The sequence below is a fragment of the Phoca vitulina genome, unplaced genomic scaffold, assembly GCF_004348235.1.
Source record: "Phoca vitulina isolate PV1807 unplaced genomic scaffold, GSC_HSeal_1.0 scaffold4, whole genome shotgun sequence".
Taxonomy (NCBI): domain Eukaryota; kingdom Metazoa; phylum Chordata; class Mammalia; order Carnivora; family Phocidae; genus Phoca; species Phoca vitulina.
Genome location: NW_022589707.1, coordinates 45,906,773 through 45,924,950, shown reverse-complemented (window position 1 = coordinate 45,924,950; position 18,178 = coordinate 45,906,773). Strand labels below are relative to the sequence as shown.

The 18,178-nt window shown below is 42.5% G+C and overlaps 1 protein-coding gene across 1 annotated transcript in view; it reads left to right on the top strand.

Annotated features, from left to right (window-relative positions):
• Positions 1–18,178, top strand: part of DNAH11 (dynein axonemal heavy chain 11) — a 320,378-nt gene that overhangs the window by 301,486 nt on the left and 714 nt on the right. The window contains exons 76-80 of the mRNA XM_032401311.1: positions 10,019–10,261; positions 12,825–13,007; positions 13,087–13,202; positions 17,376–17,488; positions 17,856–17,996. Coding sequence (XP_032257202.1) covers positions 10,019–10,261; positions 12,825–13,007; positions 13,087–13,202; positions 17,376–17,488; positions 17,856–17,996 — 796 coding nt within the window. The remainder of the gene's footprint in view (positions 1–10,018; positions 10,262–12,824; positions 13,008–13,086; positions 13,203–17,375; positions 17,489–17,855; positions 17,997–18,178) is intronic.

Sequence of the window (18,178 nt, the reverse complement as noted above, 5' to 3'; positions counted from 1 at the left end):
TTTCTAGTAGGTATCCTGAGGCAAGAGAAACAAAAGCAAAAATAAACTATTGGGACTATATCAAAATAAAAAATTCCTGCACAGGAAGGAAACATTCAATAAAACTAAAAGGCAGCCTATCGAATGGGAGAAGATATCTGCAAATGACATATCTGATTAAGGGTTAGTAGTAGCCAGAATATATAAAGAATTTATAAAACTCAACACTCAAAAAACAAATAATCCAATTGAAAAATGGGCAGAAGACATGAATCGACATTTTTCCAAAGAAGACATACCGATGGCCAACAGACACATGAAAAGATGCTCAATATTACTCCTCATCAGGGAAACACAAATCAAAACTACAATGAGCTACCACCTCACACCTGTCAGAATGGCTAAAATCAGCTACAAGAAACCACAGGTGTTGGTGAGGATGGGGAGAAAGGGGAACCCTCCTGATGGTTGGTGGGAATGCAAGTTGGTGCAGCCACTCTGGAAAATAATAGGAAGTTTTCTCAAAAAGTTAAAAATATTTCTCTTCTCCTGCTGGGTTTAGGCTTTATTTGCTGTTCTTTCTCCAGCTCCTTTAGGTATAGGGTTAGGTTGTTTATTTGAGACCTTTCTTGTTTCTTGAGAAAGGCTTGTATTGCTATATACTTGCCTCTTAGGACTGCCTTTGCTGCATCCCAAAGATTTTGAATAGTTGTGTTTTCATTTTCATTGGTTTCCATGAATTTTTTTAATTCTTCTTTAATTTCCTGGTTGACCCATTCATTCTTTAGTAGGATGCTCTTTAGCCTCCACGTATTTGAGTTCTTTCCGACTTTCCTCTTGTGATTGAGTTCTAGTTTCAAAGCATTGTGGTCTGAAAATAGGCAGGGAATGATCCCAATCTTTTGGTACCGGTTGAGACCTGATTTATGACCTAGGATGTGATCAATTCTGGAGAATGTTCCATGGGCACTAGAGAAGAATGTGTATTCCATTGCTTTGGGATGGAATGTTCTGAATATGTCTGTGAAGTCCATTTGGTCCAATGTGTCATTTAAAGTCTTTATTTCCTTGTTGATCTTTTGCTTAGACGATCTGTCCATTTCAGTGAGGGGGGTGTTAAAGTCCCCCACTATTATTGTATTGTTGTCGATGTGTTTCTTTGCTTTTGTTATTAATTGCCTTATATAATTGGCTGCTCCCATGTTAGGGGCATAGATATTTACAATTGTTAGATCTTCTTGTTGGACAGACCCTTTAAGTAGGATATAGTGTCCTTCCTCATCTCTTATTACAGTCTTTGGTTTAAAATCTAATTTGTCTGATATAAGGATTGCCACCCCAGCTTTCTTTTGGTGTCCATTAGCATGATAAATGGTTTTCCATCCCCTCACTTTCAATCTGGGGGTGTCTTTGGGTCTAAAATGAGTCTCTTGCAGACAGCATGTTGATGGGTCTTGTTTTTTAATCCAATCTGATAGCCTGTGTCTTTTGATTGGGGCATTTAGCCCATTTACATTCAGGGTAACTATTGAAAGATAGGAGTTCAGTGCCATTGTATTGCCTGTAAGGTGACTGTTACTGTATATTGTCTGTGTTCCTTTCTGGTCTATGTTGCTTTTAGGCTCTCTCTTTGCTTAGAGTACCCCTGTCAAGATTTCTTGTAGGGCTGGTTTCGTGTTTGCAAATTCCTTTAGTTTTTGTTTGTCCTGGAAGCTTTTTATCTCTCCTTCTATTTTCAATGACAGCCTAGCTGGATATAGTATTCTTGGCTGCATATTTTTCTCGTTTAGTGCTCTGAATATATCCTGCCAACCCTTTCTGGCCTGCCAGGTCTCTGTGGATAGGTCTGTTGCCAATCTAATGTTTCTACCATTGTAGGTTACAGATCTCTTCTCCCGAGCTGCTTTCAGGATTTTCTCTTTGTCTCTGAGACTCGTAAGTTTTACTATTAGATGTCGGGGTGTTGACTGATTTTTGTTGATTTTGAGAGGGGTTCTCTGTGCTTCCTGGATTTTGATGCCTGTTTCCTTCCCCAAATTAGGGAAGTTCTCTGCTATAATTTGCTCCATTATACCTTCTGCCCCTCTCTCTCTTTCTTCTTCTTCTGGGATCCCAATTATTCTAATGTTGTTTCATCTTATGGTATCGCTTATCTCTCGAATTCTGCCCTCATGATCCAGTAGTTGTTTATCTCTCTTTTTCTCAGCTTCTTTATTTTCCATCAATTGTGCAAGACTGTTGAATCTCAGATCTGCACCTCTGAAACAAATAATGCAATATATGTTAAGGAAAAAAAAAAAAGAAGAAGATAGCAGGAGGGGAAGAATGAAGGGGGGGGGAAATCGGAGGAGTAGACGAACCATGAGAGACAATGGACTCTGAAAAACAAACTGAGGGTTCCAGAGGGGAGGGGGGTGGGAGGATGGGTTAGCCTGGTGATAGGTATTGAGGAGGGCACGTTCTGCATGGAGCACTGGGTGTTATGCACAAACAATGAATCATGGAACACTACATCTAAAACTAATGATGTAATGTATGGGGATTAACATAACAATAAAAAAATTTTTTTTAAAAGTTAGAAATAGAACAACCCCATGAGGGGCACCTGGGTGGCTCAGTCTGTTAGGCGTCTGACTTCAGCTCTAGTTGTGATCTCAGGGTCTTGGGATTGAGCCCCATATCGGGCTCCCAGCTCAGCAGGGAGTCTTCTTGTCCCTCTCCTGCTCCCTCTGTCCCTCCCCCCTGTTCGTGCACTCACTCTCTCCCTCTCATAAATAAATGTTAAAAAAAAAAAAAAAAAAGAACTACCCTATGATCAAGCAATTGCACTACTAGGAATTTACCCAGAAAATACAAAAATGCTAATTCAGAGGAATATATGTATCCCGATGTTTATAGCAGCATTATCTACAGTAGCCACATGGTGGAAAGAGCCCAAGAATCCACCGAGTGCATAAAGAAGCAGTGACGTATATGTAACAATGGACTATCAGCCATAAAAAAGAATGAGATCTTGCCATGTGCAAGGACATGGATGGAGCTAGAGAGTATAATGCTAAGCAAAGTAAGTCAGAGAAAGACAAATACTATTATGATTTCACTCATGTGGAATTTAACAAAACACAATGAGCAAAGGGGAAAAAGCAGCAAACCAAGAAAGAGCCTCTTCACTACAGAGAACAAACTAATGATTAAGGTGGATGGGGGGATGGGTGAAATAGATGATGAGGATTCAGGATGATGCCCTGGGTGATGATGTATGGAAGTGCTGAATCACTATATCGTACACTTGAAACTAGTATTACATGATACGTTAACGAACTGGAATTTAAATAAAAACTAAAAAATAATGCAAAGGACTACAAAAAATAACAAAGTAGTGCATATTTTTTAATAGTTTGAGCAACCTCCTGTTGATCATTTCTCTGAGAACTTCATCTCATAAAAGTATTACATAGTTTTGATCATGTTCCTTGAGTCCATTTTGAGAAGTAAATAATCATGTATTAGAAAATGTGGGGTATGATCTGTTGTCTAATGTAGAAAACTGAGGACAGATTTTGTTTTTTACTACTTTTAATAATGTTAAACAATTTGGGGACAGTGCCCAAAAAAAAAAAAAAACCTTTCCTGCCATGTGACCATTATTTGTTTCCTTTGCCGTGAGTCTCCTGGTCTTTCCTTAGTTCTAATGAGCAGGATTTCACAGGTCAGAAAGACACTTTCAATTTGCTACAATTGGAAGTCACTCCTCAGAAGAGGTCTGGGAGCAGGTTACCATGGAGATGGGAAAGATAAACAGTGCCAGGCACGTGACCTTTACAGAGGTTGATTTCTCCAAACGGTGGTGGAGGTCACGGAGCAGAGTGAGCAGCTCATGCTGATGTTCCCTCTCTGGCTCTGGCTGGAGGATAAGGAGCGAATGACTGTTGCCAAACTAGACAGTCCATTAACCTTCACAAGTCTGAACTCCCATTCAAATAGTGGTACACTAAATACAGATGATGAAAGCAGAGGGGCAGCACTGGAGTGTGCGTGAGCCCTTGAGGTATCCACCCTCCCCTGCAGATCCGCTGACTTTCAGGCTCAAAACGCTTCCTTTGCCATGCTTGCATCCTCACCTCACCTTTGCCATCTTGCATCCTCACCAGACAGCGCCACCTTCTCAACTCGACAGCGGAGGTTAAAACACTTGCTGACTTGGTGTCCGACGCCGCCAACATCCCAGTTATTCTTTTCTCTTGCAAATGTGTCCTACTCTTGCTGTTTGCATCAGGAGCTCGATCTAACACTTGTGCATCTGCAGGACATCTTTTCACCACTTCTCACGTTGGTTAACTTATTTAGGAGTTAGCATCTCTGGTTGCACTGAAACGTGATCAGAAAAGCAACTCATCAGTGGTGTGGAATTCAGAGCTCCGCTCGGAATGCCTTCAGTGGTGTTGTCCTGTTAGGAGGATGGATGAGTTTCTTGCTGGATAAGTGAGGGCTGCACTGGGAGAGGGTTCCCTGACAGCAGTGTGCCTTTGAGGTCTCCGGCCAGAGTTAGGGAATTATTATTATTATTATTCTCTGACCTAAGGCATGTACTTGGCAATGCTAAACAAGTAACACAGAAAATTACTTTCGGAAAATAAGGTATCAGGTCTCCTGAAAGTTGTCATGTATTTAAAAAGCTTCTGGTAATAAAGAGTAACCATTAGGAGGCTAGGCTTTGAAATAAAAAACAATACTAGGGTTCCCTGCATTTGCTTTGATTTTAGACACCTCCCCTGAGCCTCAGTTTCATCATCTACTGAACAAGAATGGCCCATTTCATGGGTTTGTTGTTAGGTTTAAAAGTTGGTACAGTGTTAGAACAACATGCTTAATAAATGGAAGGTCTTTTATTATTAAGTATAAATTTTCCTGACATCTCTTGCATACCTGACTAGATTTAATCTGTGATGATAACAATGGAAGCCATTTATTAAACACTTGCTCTGGGCCAGGGGTCAGTACTACACATCTCGTGTGTTATTTCTTCTGTGCACTCTTCTGCCAAGTAGGTATTAATATCCCCTGTAATCAGAAAAGAAACCCAGATTCCTGGAGGTCAAACAGTTGATAAGTAGCTAAACCGGGATTTGAACTCGCGGTCGGCCTCCACAGACCGTGGGCTTTGTCTGCAGCGGTTGGAATGCTGATCCGTTTGTAGTATTTGGAGCGCGAGTCCCCGAACCACTGACTCGTGTCTGTGCTGTGCGCGGTGGGCAGCCCGGGGTGCTGCTGTGAACAAAACCGGGCAATCCGGGAGCCCAGAGCTCCAGGTTCTGGTTCTAGCACTACCTTGCTGTCCAGCTTTGTGCAGGACCTCCTTGTGCCTCAGTTTAGTGATTTGCAAAATGAAGGCACTGTCTAGAAAATCACTCCGGTACCTGTCAGCTCTGAAGACACCATGATGATATAATTTAACCTTTAGTAATTGCTGAAAATCCCTTACAGCACTTTGGGGCCATGGCCTTTTTGCCTCAAAAGGCCAAGGGCAAATGGACTTGTTTAGATTCGCACTGACTTGGGAGCTTCTTGTCATAGGCAAGACTACTTGGAGAGGCAGCAGAGGAGGTGGGTCTTTTATTAAATCCCAGAAAGCAAACTGTAAGAAGGACCACAGTCCTACGGAGTGGGCAGAGTGGTAGGGTGCCGGCTTCCCCAGGGCCTAATAATTGTGCCTGTCACTGATTTCTGCACAAATGACTTCAGATCCTTGATGGGTTTTTTCTTCATGATGTGGAGTCTCGTTCTCTTTGAGCACAATGGCATTAATTTTTGCAAATAGCTTTATTGGGACAAATTCAAACGGAAGTTTACCAATTCCACTTGGACAACCTACAGGTTTTAAGCATATTCACAGCCGTGCAGCCATCACCACAGTCTGTTTAGACCCCTCATCACTCCCCAAAGAAACCCTGCACCCGTTAGGAGTCACCATCCTCTCTCCCACTCCCCAGCCCCAGGCAACTACTGATCTACTTTTTGTCTCTGGGTTTGCCTATTCTGGACGTTTTATATAAATAGAATGATACGATATGCAGCCTTGTGTATTTGCTACCTTTCACTTAACATAAGGTTTTCAAGGTTCATCCGTTCCATAGTATATGTCCGTGCATCCTTTTTATGGCCAAATCATATTCCGTTGTATGGACACATTTTCCTTATCCATTCATCAGTTGATGGACATTTGGGTGGTTTCTACTTTTTGGCTATTATGAGTAATGCTGCTAATGAACATTTATGAACAAGTATTTGTGTGGACATACATTTCCATTCCCCTTGGGTATATATACCTAGGAGTGAAATTTTTGGATGTAACTGTTTAACATTTTGAGGAACTGCCATATTATTTTTCCAAAGTGGATGCACCGTTTTATATTCCCACCAGCAGGGCATCAGGTTCTCCACTCTCCACATCTTTGCCAACACTCTTGTTGTCCTTTTTTTTTTTCCTTAAGCCATCCTGGTAGGTGTGAAGTGGTATCACATTGTGGTTTTGATTGGCATTTCCCTAAGCACTAACAATACTGAGCATCTTCTCATGTGCTTATTGGCAATTCATTTATCTTCTCTGAGAAATGTCTGTGTAGAATTATTGATTCTTGGAGGAGTAACAATGACCTCAAATATCCCTCCCCCGAAGCCCAGGCAGGTTCTCCGTATGCAGAGACCTCTACTCTTCGGGCTCCATCAATAAGCAGCAGCTTTTCATGAAAGCCTCGAGTGGGAAGGGATTCACAGCTAGGATTCACAGAGTCCCTTGAGTACACTGATGTCTTTACAGTTTTCTTAAAGGAGAAAGAGAACACATAAGAACCTCTATAAACAAAGACTCACTTCAAACTGCCTGTTTGACATCACAGTAGGAATGTACGGTAGAACATCACTCAGGTTGTCTGTTTCCTTCCAGAAAATCAAAATGTACTTGAAATAATCATGTCTGTTCCTGGGACACAGAAAAAAACGCAAACTAACATAAAAGCCTACTTACATGCCTAGCTGTTCACATACGTGGTCATTAAATTCCCACCGCCACAATCACTAGGTCGCTAGTAGGAGCGACATTTCACTGGCGAGATTAAAACTCAAACTGCCATTTCTTAAGGCCACCAGCCACCAACCCGTATTCAGGGATGGGAACTGAACCACGTCTGGCTGACCATAAACCTCAAGCCCTTGCCTTTCCTTCGTGATTTTCTTTTGTTTTGCTCATTAACGAACATATAAAAGGCACTCTTCATGTGTTTGTAAAAAGACTGCCTAGCTGTCTCTCCAGAAAGTATGGACCATTTGCGTTCCCACCAGCACTATAGGAGTAGGCACTCAAACACGCTTCCAGTCCCCATGGCATTTTAACTTTTTTTTTCAAAGATTTTATTTATTTATTCACAGCGAGACAGGGAACACAAGCAGGGGGAGTAGGAGAGGGAGAAGCAGGCTTCCCGCTGAGCAGGGAGCCCGATGTGGGGCTCGATCCCAGGACCCTGGGACCATGACCCGAGCCGAAGGCAGACGCTTAACAACTGAGCCACCCAGGCGCCCCACATTTTAACATTTTTAAGTGGTTCCACTTTTTGGTTTGTTTCTTTGCTTGAAACTCTGTTTTTTAACTGTCTTTAATTGAAGGACAATTTAACTGGTTCTTAACGTTTCTCTCAACAGTCTAGTAAGCACTTAGAGGGAACACCAAGTCCTTGTTTGCAGGGAATAAAGTGTGGTTTGTATATATGCATTCTAACTTTTGGTTTCATTATTCGTATTTTGTGCCCATATCTGTATTTTGACTAAATTATCTCATAGACTAATAACATGAGTTGAAATCTCCCCCACAGTTTTGTTTCAGTCACCCTGAACAAGTGAGATTGCAATGGATTATTCTGGGGGCACCTGGTCGACTCAGTCAGTTAAGTGTCTACCTTTGGCTCAGGTCATGATCCCGGGGTCCTGGGATCGAGCCCCACGTCAGACTCTCTCCCTCTCCCTCTGCCTTTCCCCCCACTTGTGTGTGCGTGCGCTCTCTCTCTCTCTCCCTCTCAAATAAATGACAACTTAAAAAAAAAAAAAGAAATGGATTATTTTGATTTTATAAGAATGAAATGATAGAAAATGCAGATAAACGAGTGCAATAAACCACGCTAATAGATACCGGTGGGGGGATGGTCCAAGTTGCTCCTTCTCACATTCGTTGGTCCAGATTTCTGTTTCTCACAAAATGAAAGATTAGATTAACTTGGAAATCTTCCTAGCGCCAAAAAGAAATGCCGACTCAAAGATTTAAAACACCCCCATGAGAGACAATGGACTCTGAAAAACAAACTGAGGGTTCTAGAGGGGAGGGGAGTGGGAGGATGGGTTAGCCTGGTGATGGGTATTGAGGAGGGCACGTTCTGCATGGAGCACTGGGTGTTATGCACAAACAATGAATCATGGAACACTATATCTAAAACTAATGATGTAATGTATGGGGATTAACATAACAATAAAAAAATTTAAAAAAAAAAAAAGATTTAAAATGCCTTTTGGAATTCACAGCCCGCCACTGAGCTTCGTCTGTAAGGACACAGGCTCTCTGGAAACTGGTGATTGCGGGTCTGAGAAGGAACGAACTCTCAGTACTCACAGATGACTTGGTTGTATAGAAAATCACTTCCTTTTCCCCACCAGACTGGGAGTTTCTTAAGAACTAGGGTAGATGGACCTTGTACACTTCCAAGGCTTGTTGGGGTACACTAGGTGGTGAGTACATAGTATTGAATAAGAATTTGTGAATACTTTGTCTCTGGGTGAGAGTGAGGGGACCAGATGGCATAACATACACAATTATAGAGGAAAACCCCAATTTCAGGGAATGATTTAGAAAATCTAGGCATAAAAAAGCTACATTAGGTGTTTTTTAAAGTATCCCTCTGTACATGTAAGCATATCTAGACAGAATTTATAGCGAGAGAGATTGGGAAAATGAAAACAAAGGTGGTTATGGCCCCTGGGAACTAAAAGCAATTAGGAAAAAATCTGAGATGATGCTGAGTGAACTAGAAAATTATAAGCGCTCGACTGTGTTTATGGTTGGTGAGAGAACCAGGTCCGTAAATTCTTTTGTTAGAAGAACTACATTCACATATTTAGGTTTGGTCTTACTACTCACATCGCCTTTGTTAAGAACCTTCCTCTACATGGAATGTCTGCCCTCTACCCAAGCCTTAATGAAGCAGACGGGCATGATAAATGCCTTATCATTCCAGTCTTTCGTTCATTAGGCACTTGTACCTCATTCACTGAGCACCAGTATGTGCCAGCAACTGTCCTGGGGTCTGTGGATCTTGAGATGAGCAACACTGACTCTGCCCCGAGTAGCTCAAAGGTAAGGAGGTAGCACTGATAGGACTCTTTGTATATACTGCCCTATAAAATGTTACATATGCACAGTCCTGTTTTTCAGTATGTGTACATATAACTCTGTTTATAACATGCATATATATCATATAAAATAATTTGAAGCAGTGCTGTGGAAAGTATGTACATTAGGAAAGCAAAGCCTATAGAGTCCTACTGAAGTGAGTTCAGAATTAAGATTTAAATCAGACCTCTTGCCTGGGGAAGTTACTCTGAGCCTCGATTTCTCTCTGCAGAATGTTTGCAGAGGTTTGGGAGAATCAGTGACTTGGAGCATGTGACAGGGTGACCAGTACGCAGTAGATGGTTCAGCACCCAGTCATTCCTTTGTGTGCATGTATCACGTTGCCCCAAGCAAACTGCAGACTCCCGTCTCCTTGGGGCAAGGATTCGTGTGTGTTCCTTGGACTCCTCCCCAGAGGTCAGCCTGGTGCCATACACGGGGGCAAAATGATCAATTCCAAAAGCATCGTGAAACATTTTAGAGAGCCTGCTACCCATCCAGCATTGCGCTGGACATTCTTATCAAGAGTGTTCTCAAAGTGTCTTAGGATGCAAAGATTGATTTCCATTTAGACTTGTAATAACGGACTTTTTCCCTTTGTGGTTTAAGATTGAAGATGAATTTATGCTGGCACCAGGATTTGCAGCCCCACCTAATCTAGATTATTCAGGCTACCATCAGTACATAGAGGAGAAGCTTCCTCCAGAAAGTCCAGCACTGTATGGCCTCCACCCAAATGCTGAAATAGAATTCCTGACCGTGATGTCCAACACTCTCTTCAGAACGTTGCTGGAGCTGCAGCCCAGGAATGCACTCATCAATGAGGAGCTGGGGCAGTCCACAGAAGAGAAGGTAGAAGGTCTTTCTTTTCTGTTCAGCTATAACAGTGAAGTGCACTGATCTAAGTGTACAACTCGATGGCTTTCTCTCCCTTTCCTTATGCCCATATAATCACCACCCAGATAAAAATACTTAACATTTCCAACACTCGGGGTCAGTATATCCCTCCCCCTGCTGTCCAGACATAACTACCACTCTTACCTCTATCACCATAGACTAGCTTTGCCTGTGTTTCAGTGTCAAATGGATGCATTCATACAATAGGTACTGATATGTGTCCAGCTCCTTTTTTACATTTATGAGATTCATCCATGTTGCATGGGCCAGTGACTCATTTTTGTTTAGTATTCTGTTGTATGAATATACAGTTCATGCTTTATTCATTCTACAGTAGATGGATGTTTGGGTTATTTCTAGTTTTTCACTATTTTGACTTAGCACAGCCATGAACATTCTTGTAGTCTTTTGTCAACCGGCACAAGCAACTTTCAGAGGTGTCCCCCCATACTCCTCACCCCTCTTTCCTCAGAAGTGGAATTGCTGGATTGTGGGGTGTAATGTGTAACTTCAGTAGATATTCCCAAGCAGTTCTGAAGTGTTTGGACCACTTACACTTCCACCAGCAGTGTGCAAGTTTCACCTGTTCTCTGTCCTTGGGGTTGTGTTAATGGTAGTAATTCTTTGTGGTTTTTAACTTTGCGTTCCTTAGTCAAGGAGTGATGCTGAGCATCTTTTCATATGATCTTGGCCATCTGGATGTAATCTTATATGAAGTGCCTGTTCCAGTTGCTTGCCCATTTTTTAATTGAGTTGTCAATGTCTCTCTTACAGATTTGTAAGGACTCTAAACATACATCCTTTTTCAGATAGCTGTATTGCAAACATCTCCAAATCTGTGACTTGCCTTTCACTCTGTGTTTTTTGGCTCTGTCATTTTGTTATGGTGTCTTTCTTACATTATCTCGGGAGACTGGCATTATTCTTTTGAAGGTATATATTGTCCTAGAATGACAGGAATGAGAAATAGACATCAAATGCTATTTTTTTTATTTAGTTTATTCCGCCCCCCAGATAAATTAGCCCTTATTTCCCTCCCCCATTTAATCAGGATTTGATTGACAAGGATTCGGGTTGTTGGAACACACTAACCATCAGATTTAATTATAGTGAGGTCCGAGGAATTTTCCATATTATTTCTTGAAATAGGGCCATTTGTTGAGGCCCTTGGTTGTCATTTAGAGGCTTTAGGATTTGTTGTGGGGTGTTTTATCCTCTATACTAACATTTTCCTTGTATGAATGTTAGACTTTTTTTTTTTATTTAAGATACAAAAGGAAACATCCATTTGGGAAAAGCTATAGTATTAATAGAAGCAGAGAGATGGATGAAGTCTTCATTTAGTTTTGGGGCTTCGATCTTTCCAACAAAGCAGCTGACCATTCAACCAGAAACTGCAAAGCAAATGATCTTTAGATGCTTCAACATGGCAAACAGATTGTTTGCGACGACTCTTTTGGGTGCTTACTATATGCTAGGCACTAAAGGAAGTGCTTTACAAAGAAGCCACTTAATCCTCAATAGCTCGAAGTAGTATCAAGATCCCTATTCCAGAATTAAGTTTAGGTGACTGACTTGTCAGACAGCTAGAAAGGGCCAATGAAGGAAACCAAACTCCAGCTGATTCCAAAAGCCATTCTTCTACCTAACTTGCCTACTGCACTGTTTCATATTTTCTACAGCTGCTGCAGATGAGTTTAAGATTTCAGGACCTGAAAAATAACCTGCCAGGGTGCTAAAGCCATTTGGGATTAGGATATCAGAACCACAGGCAGTAATCCAAGAAACCGAGGAAAGAGTGAAAGCTGCTTAAGGCTAAAGACAGGCAATACCCTTAAAACTTTTGTCTATTTTAGGTATCCGTTGGTTTTCCCCAGTTCATTAAAAGAAAAAATATGTACATTGAAGTACTACATACATTTTCACATCTTTAATGTATAAATCTTTTATTTCTTCAAGGCAATAATTGAAGAAGACAGGGGCTCCCTTGCTGTTGAAAATGTGGATCCAAACTGCTCTTAAAATTTTAGGCTATGTCAGTTGGAAGGGCAACATCATAGACTCACCAGAATTAGCTCAACCCTAAAGGGCATTTTTGGTTCCTGTGACTTTTCAAATGTTTTTTTTTTTTCCTTTAATTAGCATTAGATTACAAAATGTAATACCTAAACGTTGGGGTTCTACTTCCTCTGATTGTATCTTTATGTACAAGTGAAATGTCATTGATGACAGTTCTATTCCCTAAATGCTAACAGTGAATAAACTGCAGACAAATAGTAGCTCCTTCCTGATGGGATCTACAGAGGGGGGAGGGCTGCACTGATGCAGAGGTAGTTGAGCTAGTCAGAGTGCCTGTCTGCCCATCTCCAGGAGGCAGTGGATATCTTTTAAAAGCATTAGTAAGCATCTTCAGGAGTTGTAGAATATATTCTGGGACTTCGAAAAATCAAGGGCATAGTCCCTGTAACTAAAAATGAAACACAGACGAGCTCAATCTTGTGTGTGTTAATGATTTAAGGTTAAGAATGTTTTGGATGACCTTTTGGAGAAACTTCCAGAAGAGTTCAACATGGTGGAGATAATGCAAAAAAGCTCAAACAGAAGCCCCTATGTTCTTGTTTGCTTCCAAGAGTGTGAAAGGATGAATGTTCTCCTGCGGGAAATCCGTGTGTCCCTTCAACAATTAGACCTTGGTTACAAGGTAAGTTTAACAGTGGTACTAGAACCGGCGTCACCACGTGGGGGGACACTGACTTTGTGGCCTCTCTTCTCCATGCAAGGGGGAGCTGACCTTATCTCCTGAGATGGAAGCCCAGCAGTCCCAGCTGAGTTATGACACAGTCCCAGACACTTGGAGCAAACTGGCTTATCCATCTACATACGGCCTGGCCCAGTGGTAAGCTGCCCCCTCGCTGCTCCCCCTGCCATTATCCACCTGGGTGCTGGTTCAGTGTTCTCAGTTACTGTTGTGTTGGAACAACTATGAAGAGTGTACTTTGTGAGTATACCTGGCCTGTGATGCTGCGAACAGAGTACCACCACTTTCACTTGAGTTTCTTCCGTGTGTTGCTTTAAAGGCAAAAATCAGTGAAAAGTTAGGGTCAAAGCAAGAATCAAATTCTGCACCTTACTTATTAAGCTGTTTGGTCCCGGACAAAATACCTGATCTTCCTAATTTCTATCATCTGAAAAATGTAGGTAATAAAATTCCACCATTATTTAAATAGCCATGGGAGGCAACTTGAGTTTGCTTTCATGTCACTTCATATGCTTATTTTCGAAGCTAGTGATTACCAATGCCATCTCATAGCTAACTTTTTTAAAAGACGATAGTAGAGGGCGCCTGGGTGGCTCAGTTGGTTAAGCGACTGCCTTCGGCTCAGGTCATGATCCTGGAGTCCCAGGATCGAGTCCCACATCGGGCTCCCTGCTCAGCAGGGGGTCTGCTTCTCCCTCTGCCCTCTTCCCTCTCGTGCCCTCTGTCTCTCATTCTCTCTCTCAAATAAATAAATAAAATCTTTAAAAAAAAAAAAAAAAGACGATAGTAGAGGGGCGCCTGGGTGGCTCAGTCAGTTAAGCGTCTGCCTTCGGCTCGGGTCATGATCGCAGGGTACTGGGATCGAGCCCCACATCGGGTTCCTTGCTCCGCAGGGAGCCTGCTTCTCCCTCTGCCACTCCCCCTGCTTGTGCGTGCTCTCTCTGGCAAATAAATGAATGAAATCTTTAAAAAAATTTACAGTATACAGTAAATCTGACTGCTTCAGTGTGTGAGTGTGAGTGCAAAGAGGTGTTCCAAAGCTGGGGCCGAAATTCACAGCTCCCTGACGGCTAGTGCTCTCTCCAACTGCTCCTTGGTCTTCGTAGTCAACACAGGAAGTTTCAAAGATTCTCTCTATTCCTGTCTTCTCCGTACCGAAATTTTTTTATCCTTGCTTTCCTCCTGTCTTCTTTCCATGAGCCAGAATGCTACTCTGAGCCTTAAACTGGAAAGCTCCATCAGAATTCCAGATGAGGAGCACCTGGCTGGCTCAGGTCGGTAGAGCCTGCGACTCTCGGATTGTGAGTTCGAGCCCCATGTTGGCACTAGAGATTACTTAAAAAAACAAAATCTTAAAACATTTTCAAATGACTGCACCTTGGAACTGCCCGCCAGGCAGCCAGGTGTTGGCTGTGTGGGCCGTGCGCGAACGGAAGGTACGACGTGGAAGGGACACAGATGGCAGCAAAGGACCATGGCAGGGAAGAGCAGAGCAGAGCTACTCACTGGCCTTCTGTGAATGCTGGGGATGTCCAAAATCAGATTTTCTATTTCCAATCAAAAATATATTACACTTAAATTTTATGATAACAACTTTGGAGTCACTTCCACCATCTTATTTTGTGCCTTCTAATTTCTGTATTTTTCTTCTTTTATTCCAATTTTTTCTGGCTTCTGTCCATTTAATAGTTTGGGTTCCCCCACCTTTTTCCTTTTTTAAAGTAGGCTCCATGCCCAGTGTGGAGCCCGACATGGGGCTGGAACTCATGACCCTGAGATCAAGACCGGAGCGGGTATCAAGAGTCGGACACCCAGCCAAGTCACCCAGGCGCCCCTAGTAGTTTTCTTTATTCCATGTTTATCCCTGTACAGTTCCTATTATTTTAGCAGAGACACTTTACTGTAACCTACACACTTGATTTTTCTAACACAATGTAAAGTCAACACTTTTAACCTCCCTCTGAACGCCAGCCTCCTCTGGTCTGCAATTGTAATTCAACCTTATTTTAAACCATAGTATTTTTGTTTATATAGTCAATTATTTTTGCTTAACAACATATATTGATTTCTTCGCTCATTGTTGGCTTTTTGTATCTCATTCTGGGCTCCTTTGTTCTGGGCCCTCTTACCTTTTTGCTAAAGGGCTTTCAGGGTATGTGGTGGGAAGTAAATAGGGTTCTTTGTGTATCTGAATCTCCCTTACTGCACTCTCGCTCAAAATAGTTTAGCTACATGTACAATTCTCGGATACGATGATTTTCTCTCAGCCCTGTGGTCTGGTACCTCCATTGGTTTCTAGCATTTATTATAGCTGATGAGACTGTTCTTAAATGTACTTGTCATCCCTTCACAACTAATCTTTTCTCTCTGGGACATTCTTAAGATTTTTCTCTTCACCCTTGATGTTTTGCAATTTCACTACTTTATTTTTATTTAGGTGTGGACTTTTTAAAATGTATCCCCGCTGGTACCATGTGTAGTTATAAATGTGTAAGTTTACCTATTGTTTCCACTCTGAAAAATTCTTAGCCCTTATTTCTCCAAATACTGCCTTCCCCCGTTGTCTTCATTTTATTTACCTACCTGAAATCTTGTATTTTCAATCTATGTCTTGCTCTGCTGTATTCTGGTTGATTTCGTCGGTCCTGGGCGGAAACCTGTTTCCAGTTTACCGTGTCTCCCCTTGACTTTTAAAATTTCATGGTCCAAAATCAATTTTCAATTCCACATTCTTTATATTGGGGGCAGGGGAGGTACCAGACTTGGTTTCATAAATTCCTGTTTTTATGACTATTATTACTCTAGTTTTTTAGGAATTTAAACATACTAAGAGACCTTTTTTCAGATTCCTCTTTATTTTTATTTGCTGGGTTATCAACCTTCTTGTTCGTTGGATTTGGTGCCAGCTTTTTATACCATATAACCAATTGTCTTCATCCTCAAACGACAGGCTGGTGGGTTATAAAAAAAAATTTAACCCAATCGTTGGGGGGCTTTGTAGGCAGCCCGGCATTCTTTGATCAAATGCTACTGGGGAGGTGTTTGCAGCTAATTTATAGAAAGAAAAAAAAAAAAAAGACTTCGTGTTTTTCCTAGGATTCTGTCCTCGGTCTATATTAAGATATATCTTAGTATTGATTATTTGCGGCCAAATTTTCTTGAAACATAGCATGTCCCTGATTTTAGAGTCAAATTTGTAATTGAGGAAAAGTCAAATTTCCTAGAATTGTATTCAACTTTTATCCCATTTCATTTTTTCTTACTCTGAGATCTTTCTACTTAATGTCTTTTTCTTACCTCATCACTTCCAAACCTTAATCCTACTTGTACAGGCAATCATTTTTTAAAAACTTGGAAATTGGCTACAATCCCTATCCTCCTGTGGCAACATTTTTAGATAAAAAGTCTTTTTTTCCCTATCTTTGCCTGTCCTTGCTTCTCCTGTTCTTCACCTTAACTATCTTCAAGTAGGTTTTCCCTATACCAGCTATTTGAAAGAATTTAAATGGGGCAGGACAAGGGTCATGTTCTAAGATGGCAGAAATTTTCGCGGTGGTGACCTAAGTTTCTCTGTGAATGTCAGTCCTGCTGCTTTTGTAATCCTTAACCAAACCAGGTCCCAGAAAACTTCGGAGCTAGCCTGTGTGGCCCTCCCCTGGAGAACTGCCTGCCGGCTTTGATCACGGGGCTGTCCTCCATCTCCTACCCCTGCTCCAGCTTCTCACTCTTTCTGGCAGCCCTCAGTTCTACATTTCAAGGCTTGACACGTCTGATTTTATCAAAGAGGTTCATTTTCCCGTAGCCTCTGGGAGTCGGCTTCCACCCTTGCATAATTGTGCCGATGAGTTCAGAACCTGGGTAAAAACAGCACTTGCTCAAACCACAGGCATGCAGAGGCGGGCAGGTGCTATTCCTCTTCATTACCTGTCTCCTCGCCCCTGCCTGTCCCGGCAGCCTTCCCCTGCCCATCCTCGCACACCTGCGTTCCCGTGCACCCTGTCTTCACTCTGCGCTGGAGCCTGTCACCTGTGTGTGATCACCACCCATCCCTAAAATCATTCAGTAAGTGGAGATGAATTTTCCACATTCCCATGTTTCTTGTTCCTAATGGTAATAGTTACAAAATTTCAACAGGAATAAAAAAAAATCTAGCTTTTTAAAGGGACGGTGCTCTGCAAATCATTAGGTAAGGATTTTTTCTTGGTTATCAGTGGTGTATCTATCCCATCTTCCCCCAAACCTACCTCACCTTATTGGAAAACTCTGTCACTGAAGAGCACGTTTGTTTCTTCCTCCCTTGTATTTTACCAGGTTTAGTGACCTCCTTCTGCGATGCCGGGAACTCGAAACCTGGACCCACGATCTTGCCCTCCCAGCTGTGGTGTGGCTTTCTGGCTTCTTCAACCCTCAGTCCTTCTTAACTGGTAAGGGCTGCTGGCCCCTCTTGCCCTGCTCCCCAGTGCTCACACAGGGGCCAGTACAGAGAGGGGAGGAGAGAGGGAGGAAAATTCGCAGCGGAACGGCCACGTGAGGTGGGATGTGGTTCACTCTAGTAAACATTTTCTGTCAAGGGCCACGTGGTCCCTTTCCCAACGGCTCCACTCTGCCATGACAGTGCAAAACCCCGACGATACGGAACCCACTGGGCGTGGCTGTTCCACCAGAGCGGGCCTCTGCTGGCCTTGGTCTAGTGCGGCCACCTGCCCCCCCGTGGGCCGGAAGCATGCCGCGGGTCCGTGGGCAGCTTGCTGCCGGCTCCTGTGAACCTTCCTGTTCCTTCTCCTCCCACAGCAATCATGCAGACCATGGCTCGAAGAAACGGGTGGCCACTGGATAAAACGTGCTTGACTGTTGATGTCACCAAAAAAACGAAGGAAGACTACGGCCATCCTCCACGGGAAGGTGCCTATCTCCACGGGCTCGTCATGGAAGGTAAGCTACACCATGAGGAGCACCTGAACGGTTAGTACGTGAAGGACCTTTCTTAAGTCCGGTTGGTGTTTGCCCTGCTTACTCCCCTGCCCACACCTCTCTGCTCGCAGTCACTTGGATCTAGTGCTTAGTTAACCTCGTTTCCCAGTTTCACAAAATTTTATACCAGGTTCTGTGTTCAA